The 19,200-nt window shown below is 45.3% G+C and overlaps 1 protein-coding gene across 9 annotated transcripts in view; it reads right to left on the bottom strand.

Moving 5' to 3' along the window:
• The window catches only part of RASGEF1C (RasGEF domain family member 1C), a 145,126-nt gene that overhangs the window by 69,366 nt on the left and 56,560 nt on the right, over positions 1-19,200 (bottom strand). For 5 of the 9 annotated variants that reach the window (XM_057541478.1, XM_057541471.1, XM_028163429.2 and 2 more), the window contains exon 3: positions 28-206. In XM_057541478.1, the coding sequence (XP_057397461.1) occupies positions 28-206 (179 nt within the window). Of the gene's footprint in view, positions 1-27; positions 211-19,200 lie in introns of all 9 variants that reach the window. The other 4 variants (XM_057541474.1, XM_057541476.1, XM_057541475.1 and 1 more) reach the window with 1 other exon arrangement.

Genomic DNA, 19,200 nt, shown 5'->3' with positions numbered 1-19,200 from the left:
CTCCTCCCCACTGGGTGGGTCACCCACCTCAGGGTAGTAGTCAGCTTTGGGCACCAGTTGCTCGATCAGGGCGTCCAGGGAGGCTGAGGATGGAGCTCCATCCAGGAGGGGCTGCCCGGCCTGCTCACCATCCGTGGGCTCAGGAGGGGGTGGGCCGAGGCTGCCTGGAGTGACCATGTCGGAGGTGCTCAGTGTCCGGGGCATGCCTACCTGCAATGGCAAGGGGCATTTGGACCTGCTGGTCCCCCGGGATCCTGGCTGGGCAGGCCCTGCCTCCCATAGGCTCTTCTGTGCCCACCTGTGCCCAGTGATCACCTCCTGGGAGGGCTGCCAGGGAGGGATGCCCCCCACCCCATAGCCACTGCATCCCCAGGAATCATCTCTTTTCCATTACCAGTCCTAGGCGTTTAGGGGCTGACTGTTTCCCGTATCCACTCCTACTCGCAGTGAAGGTTGTTTTTGACCAGGCTTAGACAATCAATGTATTTGCCCTGCCGCTGGCCACAGGAATGAATCAGGGGTGGACCTGATCCAAGCTAGAGGGCTCAGATGCAATCCTAGAACTTCTGTGGCCCTTGAAAGCTCTTTCCCCTGGGTCCCTGAGCAGTGGAATGGCACTGTTGGGACCATCTCGTCCCTCAAGGAGCCAGGAAAGTGAGCTCATTCCTGAGTTCAGTGGGTGAGGCCCTGGATCGTGCTGTGCCCGAAGCTGCTCTGTGGACTGTTCCATTACGTGAGTCTGTTTGAGTTTCTCTCAGGTGCAGCCAAATGACTGTCCTCTATAGCCTGGCCTTCCAGGCTCTTTGTGATTAGGACCCGCTGACCTGTCCAGCTATTCCCCCACTGCAGGAAGGCTCTCCCACCATCTTCAATCCTCCATCCCTCTGCACGTGGCTGAAGTGACTCCCCCTAGGTGGGACCTTCCCTGTTTCCCTGCAGCAACCCCTCAAGGCTGGGTCTGGCTTCCGGTGGGCATCAGCAGATTCTCCCTGTTGGCACTGTGGAGTGCTTGGGGTGCTGCTGGTGCCTGGTACAGAGAAAGGTCTCCAGCCAGACCTCCTCCAGGTGGGGCCAGAGCACACATGTCTTCTGACCCAGCCCTGAGTCAAGGTCCTGGCCTGCAGCAGGCACCCGTCCACGAGTGTGCACTGGACAGTGCTTCCTCCCTCGGGCTCTGCACATATGCCTGTTGGCCAGTCTTCCTGAACGAAGCCTTTGGGGCACTCGTGGCAACGAGTCCTGGCCAAGCCTGTGACTGTTTAACCATCTCCCACATGATGTTCGAGTAGCCCCCGCAGCGTTAACTGTGGAGTCCTGCAGGCTCACCACAGGGGCCTTCCAGGAAGCAGCCTCCCCACTGCCCCTCTCACCTCACCCCTGCTGCCCCCATGGCAGAGCCTGGCCCCAGCCTGTTTCTGACTTCTCCTGCCCCCTGGTGACCTGGCCCTGAAAGTAAAGACAGAGGGACTTGGAGAGTCCAAGCTGATGTTGGGGATCAGAAGCAGCCCCGCAGAGGGCCGTCCCCAGGGCGTGCAGGGACTGGGTTACGGTGTAGGGAGGGTGCGGGAACCAGTCTGGACAGCGGCCTGGACAGTCCCAGCCCTAGCGACAGCCGCAGCTTTATTTCACCTTTCCAGCAAAGTTGTAAGTGTTCAATTTTCAGTTGATGAAACTGTAAAATTTCACAGAATTGTCTCCTGTCCATCCCAGTGGGAAAGCTGCTGCACATGAGGGCGCACGGGGCCTGCCCTGCAGGGAATGGTGGTTAACTCTGGGGTGGGCGCTGCCTCTGCCCCACACCCAGAGCCCAGAACCGGAGCCCAGTTCCACTAGACAGAACGCTCTCGAGGCCAGCAAGGTCCGCTCTCTCCTGCCAGACGCCTGGCACCTCCTCCCTGTAGCCTGTCCCAGATCCCAGTTTTCTGAAAGATGAGCCAGTAGTGGAGGTGGAGGTGATTCTGGAAACCTCTCTGTAGCTCAGGGTGGTCTGTCAGACAATGTGAGAGGGGCTGCAGAGGGGCCTTTCTGGGGAAGCCAGGATGCCACAACTTCAAGAGATGAGCTGGGAAGCATCTAGAGCACCTCAGGTTTGGCCTGGTACTGGGGGCCGGGTGGGGGGGGCCGGACACACGAGGAAGGGGGGAGGGCTTGGACCCAGCTCTGTTCTGAAGCAGCAAGTTTACACTGGAGGTCAGGGGTTGCGTTGGAGCTGGGGGCCAGAACCATTATGACTCACAGGGATGCCCAGAGAGCAGATGGGTGGCCAATGTTGCCCTCCCACCTCCAAGCACCCATCGTGTTGCCAGCTGGGCCCTGGCCTGAGTATCAGTGGATGGATGGTCTTGTCCCCCTGCTGCAGTCTCTGGTGTCTCCTGCTGTTGCTGACGGTCATTCATGCGTGCATGCATGGAGTGGCTGCAGACGGACAGGACCTCTCAGAGCTGGCAAGGGGTTGGGGCATGCAGAGAGACTGGACCACTGAGGCTCTGAAAGGTGTGCCCGGGCAAGGGGAGAGGGGATGATGACTTCCTGCATCTGGGTATGACTTTGAGATAGGGTGGGTGCGGTCAGAGCCACGGTACTGCCCTGACATTCCTCCCGCCCCTCCCCGAAGGTGTCATCCTCCTCCCTTGAGCAGGGGCTCCAGCCTGCTGGGAACACAGACGGGCTGCAGAAGTGGCCCCCATTCACCCTCTCCCATAGTAACTGCTTTTATTAATTTCTTACCTATTTTTCTGTCCTTCTGTATACAAGGACAAGAAAATATAAATATATATATTCCCTCGTTTCTTTCTTTATTACACAAAAAGTAGTGTATTGCACACAGTCTCCTGTGCTCTTTTCACTAACAGTACATTTTGGAAATCTTCCCATGGCAGGACAGAGCATGCTCATGCCTTTTATTTTTTAACTGTCCCACAGTAATCCATTGTTTGGATGTCCAGTGCTAATTTTTTTTTAACATCTTTATTGCAGCATAATTGCTTTACAATGGTGTGTTAGTTTCTGCTTTATAACAAAGTGAATCAGCTATACATATCCATATATCCCCATATCTCCTCCCTCTTGCGTCTCCCTCCCACCCTCCCTATCACACCCCTCTATGTGGTCACAAAGCACGGAGCTGATCTCCCTGTGCTATGCGGCTGCTTCCCACTAGCTATCGGGGTAATTTTAAAAAGCCACCTCAACTGTCCATCAACAGATGAATGGATAACAAAATGTGATGTATACATACGATGGGCTATTATTCAGCCTTAAAAAGGAAGGACATTCTGACACGTGCTACCACGCGAGTGAAACTTGAGGACTCTAATGCTGAGTGAAATAAGCCAGACACAAAAGGACAAATCTGTATGATTCCTCTTACATGCAGCTCCTAGAGTAGTCAAGTTCATAGAGACAGACAGTAGAAGGTGGCTCCCAGGGGAGGAGGAGCATGGGGAGTTACTTTTATTCACAGAGAGCTTCAGTTCTGCAAGCTAAAAATAATTCTGGAGATGGATGCTGGTGGTGGTTGCACAACAATGTGAATGTATTTAATGCAATTGAACTGCACACTTAAAAATGGTTAAGATAGTAAATTTCATGTTATGTGTATTTCACCACAATTTTAAAAGAAGCCAATGATGCTGGGAAAATAGTTTATTGTCACAATTTCCCTTGAGAATCCTTGAAATCACCAGTAGTTCCCCAATGTGTGCTTCTAAGCACACAGCCTGCATGGTGTACATGAGCAGCAGCTGGGAGTACAGGGCCGGCATAGAGGTCCCGAGCGGGCTGGCGGGCTGCTCTGTCTGTGCCCCATCTAAAGAGCTGTTTCAAGTTATCTCTCTTTGCTTTGCCTGGGGGCCTGGGACTCCGTGTGTGCGTGTGTGTGTGTGTGTGTGTGTGGATAGACAAGTGCATGGTATGACTCCAGTAGGTGTCTGCTTTATACCCACTAAATGAACAAGACAACAAAACAACCAGTGCTGTCTGGCATGTTGGAACAGCCCTTTAAACACTGCTGGGCAGGGCTATACACCATCACAGCCCCTTTGAATAGGACAAGATTTGACTCGATGTGCAAAGAGCCTTATGTTTGAGAGTGTTCTTTCACCTTAATCAAATCCTTGGAAATTTATCCCAAGAAAATAATCTAAAGAGGAAAAGTTTTGGAAAGGAGTTTGGTTTGGTGTTAATTATAAGCAGTGAACAAAATGCAGAACGCCACAGATGATGAACAGAAGGAGAACGGACAGGACACTGTCACATACCCATTAGTGGAGTTTCTGTTGCCGTTGAAATGACAGTTATGAGGACTCAGTGATAACATAGAAATGGTTATGATGTAACGAAGTGAAAATGGCAGGAGAGAAAACTGCACATATGACACGATACAAGCAATATTATTCCAATGAATAAAATTACAGTGGGACACTGAAAAAATGCTTCATTGATGTGCATGCCCCCTTTGCCCCGATGTATGTTGTTATTGTCTTGGTGCTATCCATTCAAGCTGAATGAAGGTCGAGCTCAGTCATCAAACATAGCTGAGAAGACGAAAGGCCCCTGGAACACCTGAACACATCCCAGCGCTATGGCGGGTGGTGGGATTGCGGGCATGCTCACCCCATGACCCCCTGAGGGGACGCAACCAACAGAGGCCCAGCCATGGTTTGAATGCAAAGTCCACTTTCTGATGTGTCCTGGTGAGGGCCCCTTTACCCCAGGACTAGCCACACATCACACCTTCGAACACGCTGCACCTGCTTGCCTGGCATGCCTCCTGACCCCTGGGACCCCTGGGCCTCCCCAATCCCCCAGACTTCACACTGGCCTTGGTCTCCTGGCATTGTGTTCTCTCCAGGAGGAGGCTGGCTCGCCCACTGCTGTACTCTAGGGCCCGGCCCCCTGACGCACACGCACAGTGGGTGCTCGGTCAAGATAGGTGGCATTCAAGTGACTCAGTGGTGCAGGTGAGAGGCAGTGAAGCCTGAAACTGAACAGTGCAAAAAGGGATCGTGAGGTGTGGCCAACACACTAGGCATTCAAGTATTAGAGTCTGTGGGAGGGAGGCTGGGGAGAAGCCTGGGGTCCTGACCTGGGAAGGCCAATCTTCCCTGCCTGACGCCCCATCTCATCCCTTAGGCCTCCCATCTTACAGATGAAGAAACTGAGGCTCAGAGTGGGAAAGGAAGGTACCCAGCGCTCATGCTGAGTATATGGAAAAGCTGGGACTTGAGCACAGGTGTGTCTGAACCCCAGGCCCTGTTCCTGACCATCAGCCCACCTGGGCACTGATGCTGGTATCCCCAGGCCACAGTGTCAGAGGGACTCGGTCAGACACTTGAGGTGTGACCAGCAGTGCCCAAAACACGAGGAGAGAAAAAGCCCATGCTGGTTGGCCCAGGGTCACAGTGGCCCCTACGAGAACAGGCCATCCCTTCCAGGTATTAACTTTGGCCTGTGGGCCCAGGTGCACAGAGGACCTCCTCTCCCAGGTGCCACATCTCCTTCCCAGCCCAGACCTGAGCTCCAGAATCAAATCCACCCCTCTTGGCACCTCCATTGGCTGGGTCTGCTTTCTTGGCCTCCATCTCCTTTCCTTCTGGCTACAAACAGAGGAGTTTTGCTTTGGGGAATAACCACACCCTCTGATGAATACTAACAGTCCTGGTGGGACTAACAGGGAGGCCCACCCTCACTTGGCCAAGGGGCGGCACCAGCCCAGCCTGGGCCAATCAGATGCCACTGCCCTGGAAAATGCACCTGGGTTGGGAGGGGACCTGACCTAAGCAGGCCTGACCTGCTGCAGGCCAGGCCTGGGAGGGGCAGGGTTGGCTTCTGAGTCACAGTTTCCCCCCAACCTAGGCTTGCGCTCCTGCCTCAGTTTCTCTGCCCATGTCTCCTATTCCCCTGCCCAGTCCCTGCCCCTCAGGCGTATAGATGGATCCTCGTGTTGAAGTCTCCAGGCCCCGCATGTGGAGGTCCTGGGACTCCCATGACAGTTATGGGGGGTGGGCAGCGAGCCTGCATTGCATGGATCTGATCTGCAGGAAGACTGGCAGATGCAGGGAGAGGACCCCCAGCAAGCCACCCTGCAGGTGAGGCTGGTAGAGAGTGGCCAGAGCTGTGGGCACGAGAAAACACAGCTCCGCTGGGCTCCCCGAGGGCTGACCACGTGCTCAGACCTTCCAGGTTTAAGAGAGGCCAGAATTCCTGACATTTTTGTTTTGTATTTTGATTTTAATTAGATTTGTTTTTTAAAAAAAGCCACAGTGGGGACCATACTGTGTGATGAAAGCACATTTAGAAATGACATCTCTGGCTCCTGGGTGGCCAGTCTACAACCCTCATTCTGCTGGCCCAGCCCAGAGGGCTGGTGATTGGCATAAAAAGCTGCCAAAAATGGAAATCCAAAGACCCTATGGAAGGAATGTGTGTGGCTGGTCAGTGCAACATGTCTTGGGGACTGGAGAGGAGATGTTCTCTCCAGCCTTCTTTCCTGGGTGGGCACTGGGCCAGGCCTGGCCGAGGGGACAGAGGGAAAGGACACTCCTAGAAAATGGCCCTGAAAAGTGCCTTTGTGCACTGAGAACAGGGAAAAGAATCCCTCCTCTTCAGTTTATGAAGAGGAACCGGTGAGATTAAGTGCACAGAGCACTCAGCACAATACCTGCCATGGAGAAGAAAGGACCACCAAGGCCAGTCCTCCCCACGGGTGCTCACCACCTGCAAGGGCTTAGAACACAACATGAGCAGCAATTCCAACTGCTAATGGAGCTCTGTGCCAAAATTCCGAACAGCACTCCTGTGCTTCACCAGGGTTTCCAAGCTGGCTGTGGCCTGATGGCCCTCTACCCTGCTCCTCCTGCCTTGTAGCTGGAGCTTCTGAAACCAGCTATCAATAGCTGCTGGGGGTTATCCCTGCCAATTGACTCTTGAAGGATGTAGTTGGCCACAGCTTTAAATCAGAGCCACTTCTGCCTTTCCCTTCCTATGTAGCATACGTTTACACATTTACATATTTGCATCCCATCATTTCTTCCCCCCCCATTATATCTTTCTCAAAAATTGTTGTAATATCTGCTTAACATAAAATTTATCATATTAACCATTTTTAAGTGTACACTTCAGTGGCATTAACCATTTAGTTGCTCAATCATCACCACTATCCATCTCCAGAAATTTTCCATCTTCTCCAAATAAAACTCCATGCCCAGTAAGCAATAACTCCCCATTATCCCTTCCCTTCAGCCCCTGGTCATCACCATTCTATTTTCTTCTTTAAGAATCTGACAATTCTAGGTACCTGTATAAGTGGAATCATATAGTATTTGTCCTTTTGGAAGGCAGCTATGTTCACCACTATACCACCAACACTGCACAGCAGTATTTGTCCTTTTGAGACTGGCTTATTTCACTTAGCATAAGGTCTTCAAGGTTCATTCATGTTGTAGTATGTGTCAGAATTTCCTTTCTTTTTAAGGCTGGATATTTATACTGTATTTCACTGTATATTTATACTACATTTTCTTTATCCATTCATCCATCAGTGGACATTTGGGTTGCTTCCACCTTTGTCACACTGCTTTCCACAGCAGTTGTCCATTTTACATTCCTACCAGCAATGTAAAAGGGTTCCAATTTCTCCACATCCATGCTAATACTGATTTTCTTTATTTTTGATAGTAGTCACCATTAGGGTATGAAGTGGTATCTCATTGTGGTTTTGATTTGTATTTCCCTAATGATCAGTGATGTTGAGCATCTTTTCATGTGCTTATTGGCCATTCATATACATCTTCTTTGGAGAAATGTCTGTTCAAGTCCTTGGCCCATTTTTGTATTGAGCTGTTTTTATTGTTGTTGAGTTTTAGGAGTTCTTCATGTATTTCAGATATTAATCCCTCTTAGCTTTGTGATTTGTAAATATTTTCTTCTATTATGTGGGTTGCCTTTTTACTCTGATGATAGTGTCTTTTGATGCACCAAAGTTTTTCATTTGGGTGAAGTCCAATTCATCTATTTTTTTCTTTTGTTGCCTGTGCCTTTGGTGTCATATATAAGAAATCATTGACAAATGCAATGTCATAAAGTTTTTTTCCAATGTTTTCTTCAAAGAGTTTTATAGTTTCAGCTCTTATGTTTAGGTCTTTGATCCATTTTGCATTAATTTTTGTATATGGTGTTAGGAAAGTGTCCAACTTCATTATTTGACATGTGGATATCCAGTTTTCCCAGCACCATTTGGGAAAGGATTTTTCTTTCCCCACTGAATGGTCTTGGCATGCTTGTCAAAAATAATTTGATTCTATACACTGGCATTTATTTCTGGGCTTTCTATTCTATTCCATTGGTCTATATGTTTGTCTTTATGGTAATACCACACTGTTTTGATTACTGTAGCTCTGTAGTAAAATTTGAATCAGGAAGTGCAATGCAAATCCTACAACTTTGTTTTTCTATTTCAAGATTGTTTTGGCTATTCAGGGTCCCTTGAGATTCCATATAAACTTTAGATGGAGTTTTCTACCTTGACCAAAAACCCAATTGTAATTTTGATAGAGATTGCATTAAATCTGTAGATTGCTTTGGATAGTGTTAACATCTTAACAATATTAAGTCTTCCAATCCATGACACAGGTTGCCTCCATTTATTGGTGTCTTCTCTCATTTCTTTCACTAATGTTTTGTAGTTTTCAGGGTATAAGTGTTTTGCCTCCTGGGCTAAATTGATTCCTAAGTGTAAGTTTCTAAGTTTATTCTTTTTGATGCTATTGTAGATGGAGTTGTTTTCTTTTTTTTTTTTTAATTTTATTTATTTATTTATTTATTTTTGGCTGTGTTGGGTCTTCGTTTCTGTGCGAGGGCTTTCTCCAGCTGCGGCAAGTGGGGGCCACTCTTCATCGCGGTGCGCGGGCCTCTCACTATCGTGGCCTCTCTTGTTGCGGAGCACAGGCTCCAGACGCGCAGGCTCAGTAATTGTGGCTCACGGGCTCAGTTGCTCCGCGGCATGTGGGATCTTCCCAGACCAGGGCTCGAACCCGTGTCTCCTGCATTAGCAGGCAGATTCTCAACCACTGCACCACCAGGGAAGCCCCTGGAGTTGTTTTCTTAATTTCCATTTTGGATTGTTCATTGTTAGTATATAGATACACAACTAATTTTTTTGGTGTTGATTTTGTAGCCTGCTACTTTGCTGAATTTGTTAATTAGTAGTAACAGTTTTTTTTTTTTTGTATGTAATCTTTAGGGTTTTCTATATATAAGGTCATTTGTTTGCAAACAGCTAATTTTACTTCTTTACTAATTTGGTTGCATTTTATTTCTTTTTCTTGCTCTGGCTAGAGCTTTTTGCACTATGTTGAATAGAAGTGGCAAAAACAGGCATCCTTGTCTTGTCCCTGATTTTAGAGGGAAAGCTTTCAGTCTTTCACCAGTGAGTATAATGTTAGCTGTGGGTTTTTCATGTATGGCTTTTATTATGTTGAGGTAGTTTCCTTCTATTCCTAGTTTGTTGAGTGTTTTTATCATTAAAGGGTACTGAATTTTTTCAAATTCTTTTTCTGCGTCAATTGAAATGATCAGACGATTTTTTCCTTCTTTTTGTTAATGTGATGTGTTACATTAATTGATTTTCATAGGTTGAGTCATCTTTGAATTCTAAGAATAAATCCCACTTGCTCCTTCTAATATGCTGCTGAATTCAGTTTTCTAGTATTTTGTAGAGGATCTTTGCATCGATGTTCATGAGGAGTATTGGTCTATAGTTTTCTTTTCTTGCAGTGTCTTTGTCTGGCTTTCATATCAGGGCAATGCTGGCCTCATACAATAAGTTAGGAAGTGTTCTCTCTTTACTTTTTGAGAAAAGTGTGAGAAGGATTGGTGTTAATTCTTCTTTAAATGTTTGGTAGAAATTCACCAGTGAAGCTATCAGCTCCAGGGCTTTTCTTTGTCAGGAAGATTTTGATTACTGATTCAATCTCCTTACTAGTTATAGGTCTATTTAGATTTTCTATTTCTTTGTGATTCAATCTTGGTAGGTTTTGTGTTTCTAGGAATTGTACATTTCATCGAGGTTATCTAATTTGTTCTCATACAACTGTTCATAGTATTTTCTTATAATCCTTCTGTAGAATTGGAAGTAATGTTCCCACTTTCATTTCTAACTTTAGTAATTCTCTTTTTTTTGTCAATCTAGTTAAAAGTTTGTCAATTCTGTTAATCTTTTTGAAGTACCAACTTTAGGTTTCATTCATTTTCTGTAATTTTTTTTCTATTCTATATTTTATTTATCTCTTCTCTAATCTTCATCAGTTCCTCCATTCTGCTAGATTTGGGTTTAGGTTGTTCTTCTTTTTCTAGTTCCTTGTTGATTTGAGATCTTTCTTCTTTTTTTTTAAATAAATGTATTTATTTATTTATTTATTTATTTTTGGCTGAATTGGGTCTTCATTGCTGCATGCAGGCTTTCTCTAGTTGTGGCTAGTGGGGGCTACTCTTCATTGTGGTGCATGGGCTTCTCCTTGCAGTGGCTTCTCTTATTGCAGAGCATGGGATCTAGGCATGAGGGCTTCAGTAGTTGTGGCACATGGGCTCAGTAGTTGTGGCTCGCGGGCTCTAGAGCACAGGCTCAGCAGTTGTGGCACATGGGCTTAGTTGCTCTGCAGCATGTGGGATCTTCCCGGACCAGGGTTCGAACCCGTGTCCCCTGCATTGGCAGGCAGATTCTTAACCACTGCGCCACCAGGGAAGCTCTCTTTCTTCTTTTTTAATGTAAGTGTTTATAGCTATAAACTTCTCTCTTAACGTTGTTCTCACTGCAACCCATAAGTTTTAGTATGTTGTGTTTCCATTTTCATTTGTCTCTAAGGATTTTCTAATTTCCTTTATGATTTTTTCTTTGAACCATTGGTTAAGAGTGCATTGTTTAGTTTCCACAAATTTGTGAATTTTCTAGTTTTCCTTTTATTGTTGACCTCTAACTCATCCTTGTTGTGGTTGGAGAAGATACTTTGTATGATAGATATCTTTTTTAATATACTGAGACTTGATTTGTGACCCATTATATGGTCTATCCTGGAAAATGTCCCCTGTGCACTTGAGAAGAACGTGTAATCTATTGTTGTTGCATAGAGTGTTTTGTATATGTCTCATATATCTAGTTGGCTCATTGTGTTTTTCAAATCCTGTATTTCTTTACTTATCTTTTGTCTGATTGTTTTATCCATTATTGAGAGTGGGGTATTAAAGTCTCCAACTGTTACTGTAGAACTATCTCTTCTTTAATTCTTGTAATTTTTTTTCTTCATATATTTTGATGGTCTGTTTTAAAGTTATATAAATGTTTATAATTGCTATATCTTGCTGTAATGAATCTTTTATTAATATATGATGTCCTTCCTTATCTCTTGTAACCTTTTTAAATTTAAAGTTTATTTTCTCCTATTAGTATAGCCACCCCACTCTCTTTTGGTTAGTGGAATATCTTTTTCCATCCTTTCACTTTTAACATATTTATGTCTTTGAATCTAAAATGAATCTCTTGTAGACAGCACGTAGTTCGATCATTTTTTAAAATCTATTCTGCCAATCTCTTTTTGACTGGAGAGTTTAATCCATTTAGATTTAAAATAATAACTGTTAAGGGGAATTTACTTCTGCCATTTTGCTATTTTTTCTATATGCCTTGTAGCTTTTTATCCCTCATTTCCTGTATTACTGTCTTCTTTTGTATTTAGTTAATTTTTTATTGTGAAACCTTTAAATTATTTTCCAGTTTCCTTTTGTGTATATTCCATAGTTATTTTCTTTGTGGTTACCATGGGGATTACATTCACCATCCTAAAGTTATAACACTCTAATTTGAATTTATACTAGCTTAACTTTAATAGCATACGAAAACTCTGTCCCTATACCATTCTGTCCCTACACTGTTTCAGTTACTGATGTCACAAAACCACATCTTTATGCAGTTAGTGTCATAGGCTAATAATTTTTTTTTTAAAAATCCATTAGTCTCTTAAATCATGTAGAAAACAAAAAGTGGAGTTACAAACCAAAGTTATAATAATACTAACTTTTATACTTGCCCATGTATATATCTTTACTAGAGATCTTTATTTCTTCATATGGCTTTGAGTTACTGATTAGTGTCTTTTTGTTTCAACTTGAAGGACTCCATTGAGTATTTCTTGCTCTGGTATAATGAAACCATTCAGCTTTTGTTTATCTCAGAATATCTTAATTTCTCCCTCATTTTTGAAGGATAGTTTTGCTGTATATTGAATTCTTGGTTGGCAATGTTTTTACTGTCAGAACTTTGACTGTATCAACCCATTGCCTTCCGGTCTCAAAGGTTTCTGATGAGAAAAATGCCGATAATCTTATTGAGGTTCTCTTGTATGTGATAATTTGCTTCTCTCTTGCTGCTTTCCATATTCTTTTTGTCTTTATCTTTTGATATTTGACTACAATGTGTTTCATCATGGTTCTCTTTGAGTTTATTTTACGTGGAGTTTGTTGAGATTCTTGAATGTTTATATTCATGGTTTTCATCAAATTTGGGAAGTTTTCAACCATCATTTCTTCAAACAATCTCTCTGCTCCTTTCTCTGTCTCCTCTCCTTCTGGGAGTCTCACAACATGTATGTTTGTTTTCTTATTAGTGTCCCACAGGTTCCTTAGGCTCTGTTCACTTTTCTTCAGTATTTTTTCTTTTTGTTCTTAAGACTCAATAATTTCAATCATCCTAGCTTTAAGTTCACTGATTCTTTCTTCTATCTGCTCAAATCTGCTTTGGAATATATCTAGTGAATTTTTCATTTCAGGTATTGTACTTTTCTGCTCCAAAATTCCTTTTTTGTTCTTTTTTATGTTTTCCATCTCTTTATTGATATTTCTATTTTGTTCATGCATAGTTTTCTCAACTGGTCACCTAATCTTTGTCTAATAAGTCCATCATCTGGTCTTTCTCAGGGATGGTTTATGTTGATTTTTTTCTCCTTTCAATAGTCCATACTTTCCTGTTTCTTTGTATGCCTTATGATATTTTGTTGTTGTTGAACATTGGACGTTTGACTCTTATAAAGTAGTAACTAAAATCTGGAAATCAGATTTCCTCAGGATTTTTAAAAAAAATTTCTTCAGGGTGCCTTTGTGCTGGGATCAGACTAACATGTAAAATTAAGATCTTTTTGGGTCTTTTATGAGCCTGCACCTTTCCATAGGCATGTTCAGTAACTTTAGAAATTCTCCCCTATATGTGGTTGTTTTTGAAAGTTCTAATCCTTAAATGTTTGGCTCTCAAAAGGGGAAAAAGAGAAAAAAGAAGGGAGGGGGAACCAGGCTCTGGCCCTTTAAATCCCCTAAAGCCTGTTCAGCCAGCAGGAATTGCAACTATGGCGGCCTGCTTCTGTATCTGCGCCTCCATGATCAGAAGCAATAGGTATAAGAACCCAGATCCCTGATATTTGGAGAACAAGGGCATTATTGCCCACCTTGGCTCCCATCAACTGTGTTCAAGCTGCTCCAGGAATATGTGCATTGCTGCCTGCCATGAGGCTGAAGGGTGGAGGATGCTGCTACCATGCTCAGACCTGAAATTGACCAAAATTAACTGAGATTTACTGCTTAAGCCTTCCTCTGGGAGCTGCAAGCCTTTAAATAGACTCCAGAGTGCTGAAATAATTACATTAGACAGATTCTGCCAGTTCAACTGTCATCTAGGTGGAGATGGAATCCTGGTACTTCCTATGCCACTATCTTCCCTGATGCCCCCCAATTATATCTTTAACTGGGTATTGCTTTTCGGTTTTTTTTGTTTGTTTGTTTAGTTTTTTTGTTTTATAAATTTATTTAATTTATTTATTGATTATTTTTGGCTGTGTTGGGTCTTTGTTGATGCACACAGGCTTTCTCTAGTTGTGGTGAGTGGGGGCTACTCTTTGTTGTGGTGCACAGGCTTCTCATTGTGGTGGCTTCTCTTGTTGCGGAGCACGGGCTCTAGGCCTGTGGGCTTCAGTAGTAGTGGCACGTGGGCTCAGTAGTTGTGACTCGCAGGCTCTAGAGAGCAGGCTCAGTAGTTGTTGTGCATGGGCTTAGTTGCTCTGCGGCATGTGGAATCTTCCTGGGCCAGGGCTCAAACTCGTGTCCCCTGCATTGGCAGGTGGATACCTAACCACTGTGCCACCAGGTAAGTCCCTGCTATGGGGTTTTGTATATGGATTTTTATATCTCATTAATTCTGATAGTCTTGGGTTTTCCAGAAACCAATCATGTCTACAATTAATAGTAATTTCATTTCTTCCTTTCTGGTGGTTAAACCTCACTCCTTTTTCTTGTCATAGTGTACTGGACAAAACTCCTGCAAAAACAATTCTAGTGGGAATAAACATCTTATATTGTTCCATCTCTCCATCAGGGACAGAGATGAGAGCCCTTCTACGATGATGCTCCTAGTCCCCTTGCAGCTTTTTGGGAGGGTTTGGGGCCACACACAGTTCCTGAATCTGTGTGTGTCCTGCAAGACCCAGGCATCCTCCTTCCCCTGCCATGAGAAAGAGCTGCCTGTCTAGATGGCCTCTTCAGAGACCATGTTTCAGTTTTACTTCTATCTGTGCAGGGCCACCAGAAGCTCTGAGAAGAGGCCTAAATTCCAAACTTTTCTCACAGGGTCCAGGCAAGACCTGCTCCCCAGGTAGGGCATCTGGAGCCTCAGCTGGCCCAAGGCATGACTGAGAGAGTTGAATGGGCACCTTTGATTGGGACTGCTTCTGCAGGAATGGGGACAGTCTCTGTGCCCTTAGGGGAAGGGGCGCTAAACTTGGGGCTGTTTCCAAGGGTCCTGGATGAAGTACTTGCCCCATCTGACCTAGACAGGTTCTGACCCCCAGGGGTTTCATTTCAAGAAGAAACAGATTCTGTGTCATGTTTCATGGGTCTTTTGTTCTCACATGTCACTTAATCCTTAAAACGACCATATGGGAATGATTGCCCACTTCATAGATGAGCAAACCTGGGTCCTATATGGTAAAGTGGAGTGGACAAGGTTACTAGCTGTTGACTATTACCCAGATCACAGACTCCAGGCCCAGCTCCTACCCTTGGCCCTGGGAAGGAAACTGGTAAATGCTGAATGGAAGACAGACATGGCCCAGAGATTCAGCAGGGGAGCTGGGCTCAGGGGCTGAGAGCTTGAGGAGGGCAGCCTGATTACTGGGAATCCCAACATGGCCCAGCCTCCAGGAGGCAGGAAGCCCCCTGAGCAGCCCCTAATGGACTCAGCTGAAGAAGAGGTTTCAGCCCATGGCCAAGCCCTTCCCCCACCCTCACTGGAACCTCAGAGGAGGAAAGGGTCCAAGGGTAGGGGCCTGAACCATGCCATCTCATGCTTGGCTGCTCTGAGCAGTGGCAGCATTTGTTCAGGGCCCAAAAAACTCTGTGGTCCTCCTCCCCTCCCTCCCTAACAAAGCCTGGAGCTGAGACACTCATCTCATTCCAGTTTGGGTCCCATGAAGGGCTCCTCCCTGTTTCCTACTGTCTGAAGGGATACTGTGGGGTTGCTAGGGTCTCCCTCAGACCTGAGCGCAGAGGTGGCACATGCGCAGCCTGGCCTTGCCTTTGGGAGGCCATCCAACAGACTTGGCTGTGAGGGGAGGACTGGCATGGGTTATTTTTGTGCTCCATATGGCCCTCAGCTCCTGCTGACAGAGCCTGCTGCTTCCATATCTTGGGAAGCTCGGGTTTCTGAGATCCTAGGGCCCAGCTTGCAGGCAATCTGTTAAGTGCAGGTTGACAGCACCAAGACCCACCACAGGTCAGTAAGTAAAATAGAGCTCTTCAAAGAGGGAAAATTGGTCTCTCTCTCACCCCATAATCCATCCAGTCAGTCCCTTACTCCACATCCTTGATTGTTTCCTGAGGACACACTTCTAGAAGGAGCAAGACTGGGCTGAAAGACGCCAGTCCTTACAAGGGAATCAAACTATACTGCCCAGTTGCTCCCCCAAACCACAGTGAAGGGGTTTTGTTTTACCCTTCCAACCGCCATGCTTCCTTACTTCCAGGAACCACTTCTCCCCACTGGCTGGAACCCTGATTAGGTGGGCTTGGGGCGGGTGGTAAACTGGGTCCTGGCAAATGAAAATGAAGCATCCCCTCCTCTCACCCCTGAGTGAGGGACCCAGGTTATCCAATCAGAGTACATATGGGGCCTTGCTTGGAGACCACCACAGAGAGATGTTCCCTTGATACTTTTTCCTCTCTTCACTTAAAAAAAAACTAAACACAAAAGATTCTATGAACACATCTATAATTTAAATAAGAATTATTTTTATTATTATTAAAACAATATGAATGAACATCTGTGAACTGCTACCCAGGCTAAGAAAAAGAGAATTACCAGTACCTTAAAATCCCTTACATACTTTCCCTGATGAATCCACTCCTTACTCCCTAACCTCTAGGCAATAACCATTCTGACTTTTGTGCTCATTGTTCCCTTGCTTTTCTTTATAGGTCTACCTGTGTATCTACCCCATACAATAATACTCAAACAATAATACTGCCTAGTCTTGAAATCGGAGGGCAAGCACACACCAGCCATGCCAGGAGCAGGCAGCGCTGTCCCCGCTGGGCAGAGGCTCCGGGAGGAGGTGAGTGGAGCAGTCTTGGGTCTTGGTCTGACTTCCGCTTCTCTGGGAGGTGACAAGGCCCTTTCTGGGGGACTCATGAGCAAGGTCACGAGTGAGTCTTGGGAAACACTGGGCTCTCCACAGTCGGGTGCCTGGCAAGACTGAGGTGTAGACCAGGCGCTGGACATGCAGCAGAAGTCCGGTCAGCGAGAGTGGGCTGCTCTGTCCTTTCTATATTTGAGCCCATCGTGGTCTACCTCCCACTCTCAGGGAAAAGCTGGAAACTTCTGTGAGTGACATGCGTGTCCTCAGCAGAGCCTGAGGGGAGAGACCCTCATCAGCACATGGTCCAGACAAGCCAAGTACTGATGAGAATCTGGGCCAAGTTCTCCTGGGCTTTCTGTCCTCGGGTTAAGAAGATGGCCTGATGGAAGGGGGGTCTTAATGATGACAGTTTGTCTCTTGGGTTTCCCTGATGCAGTGTGGCTCAGTTGCCCTCCACATGTGGTGCAGAGCTGCTATCCTGGAATCATTTTCACCATCCTCCAAAGGATGATTCCCTTGTCATTTCTTCTGTGTTGGGTCTCCTGCTTTCTGTAGCTCATGTCTTCTTTTCTGGTTTATTCTTTCATTTCGATGGAGCTCATCCTCCAGTAGCTTCTTGAGAAGAGTGTTTAGGAAACAAATTTGAATTGTAGGACACCCAGCTGGTGCTGGGGGTGTCGTGAGTGTGAGAGTAAAGGAGAAACACGCACCGGATCATCTCAGATCACATCATGCAGACCTCCTTTGGAGGCCCCTAGACATTGCATCACCAGGGCTATTTTCTCACAGTCTTTGATACCTACTGAAATTCTCATGTCTGTTTGTTTACTTATTTCTCCTCTGTTTCCCCACAAGATCAAGAGCCCTGGAACATGGTCTCTCACGTCCACTGCAGCATCCCCAGTGCCTGGACTGTGCCTAGGCACATGGTAGTTACCCCAAAACACATTTAAACGAAGAAGTGAGTGAGCAGATAGATGGCTATTAGAGTCTGGTCCTATCTGGCCACTGACCTGTGGTATAGCCTGGGACAGAATGCTTCCCTTCTCTGGGCCTCATTTCCTCACTGAACTAAGGGGACTGGGGTGGGAAGGTACCTGACCTTGTCTAGCTCTGGTCTGCACAGGGGCAAGAGGACTGTTCAAAGTCAACAGCTTCCTGCCCACAGGTCCTGCCTTCTTTCTGAAAATCAGGATGATGTTTGCGTGCCTCTAGACACCTGATCCCTCCATCTTCCTGGGCCACAGATGTCCCACGCAGAGGCTGGAAATTCATCCCTGAGTCTCAAAGTGCCGGGCGAGAATCCAGCTGGACCAGGAGATGGAGAAACTGAGGACTGGAGAGGGGACACTCGCACTATAGGTCCAAGCTCTGGCTGCCAGCCTGGAGGATTCCCAGTCCTGGGTGGTGGATGGAGGGACCACAGTCCACATGCCACCATGCAGAGCAGACCCAGGTGGGTGTCTCAGATTCTCAGAGCCGAAAACAGAACTGTCCTCTGGACTTAGATCTCCTCTGTGTCACCCTGAGCAACTCAAAGCCAAACAGCATTTCATTAGTGACATTTGATGATCAGCTCCCCTTATCTCATTAAGGAACTTTTTACAGGCATGCATTGTCATAAATAGATTTATGATTTTACTAATATTTTGGTGTTTTAAACTATTCTGGTTCCTTTGCCTTTCCATATACATTTTAGAATGACCTTGTCTATATCTACAAAAAACCCTGCTGAGATTTTGACTGGAACTGTAGCAAATCTGTAGATTAATTTGGGGAGAACTGGTAACTTTACTATGTTGAGTGTTCCAACCCATGAGCACAGTGTGTTTTTAATGTCATTGATTTCTACATTTATCTTTATTATTTCCTTCCTTCTGTCTGCTTTGGGTCTATCTTGCTCTTCTTTTTCTAGTTTCTTAAGGTGAAAGTTTTAATTATTATTTAAGACTTTTCTTCCCTTCTAATGTGAGAATTTAATGCTATCAATTTCTTTTTAAAGTACTGTTTGAGGCATATCCCACAAATTTTGATATGCTGTATTTTCATTCTCATTCAGCTAAAAATATTTTCTAATTTCCCTTGAGACTTCCCCTCTTACCTACGAATTATTTAGAAACGTGTTGTTTTATTTCTAAGTGTTTGGAGATTTTTCTGTTATTGTTCTATATTTGATTTCCAATCTAATTCCTTTATGGTCAGAAGACATACTTTGTATTAATGCAATGTTTTTATATTTGTTAAGGTGTGTTTTATGATCCGACATAGTTTATCTTGGTAAATACTCCATGTGCATTTGAGAAGAATGTGTATTCTGCTGTTGTTGGGTAAAGTGTTGTATAAATGTCAATTAGATCCAGTTGGTTGATGGCGTTGTTTGGTTCTGTATCCTTGCTGATTTCTGTCTACTAGTTCTCATGATTAGTGAGAGAGAAGTGTTGAAGTCCCTAACTATATTTATGGATTTGTCTATTTTGCCTTTCAGTTCTGTCAGTTTTGCTTCATGTATTTTGGTGCTCTGCTGTTAGAAGCA

This window comes from Balaenoptera acutorostrata, chromosome 2 (genome assembly GCF_949987535.1).
Source record: "Balaenoptera acutorostrata chromosome 2, mBalAcu1.1, whole genome shotgun sequence".
Taxonomy (NCBI): Eukaryota; Metazoa; Chordata; class Mammalia; order Artiodactyla; family Balaenopteridae; genus Balaenoptera; species Balaenoptera acutorostrata.
The sequence above is the reverse complement of the archived record's forward strand: the minus strand, read 5'-3'. Positions and strand labels throughout refer to the sequence as shown.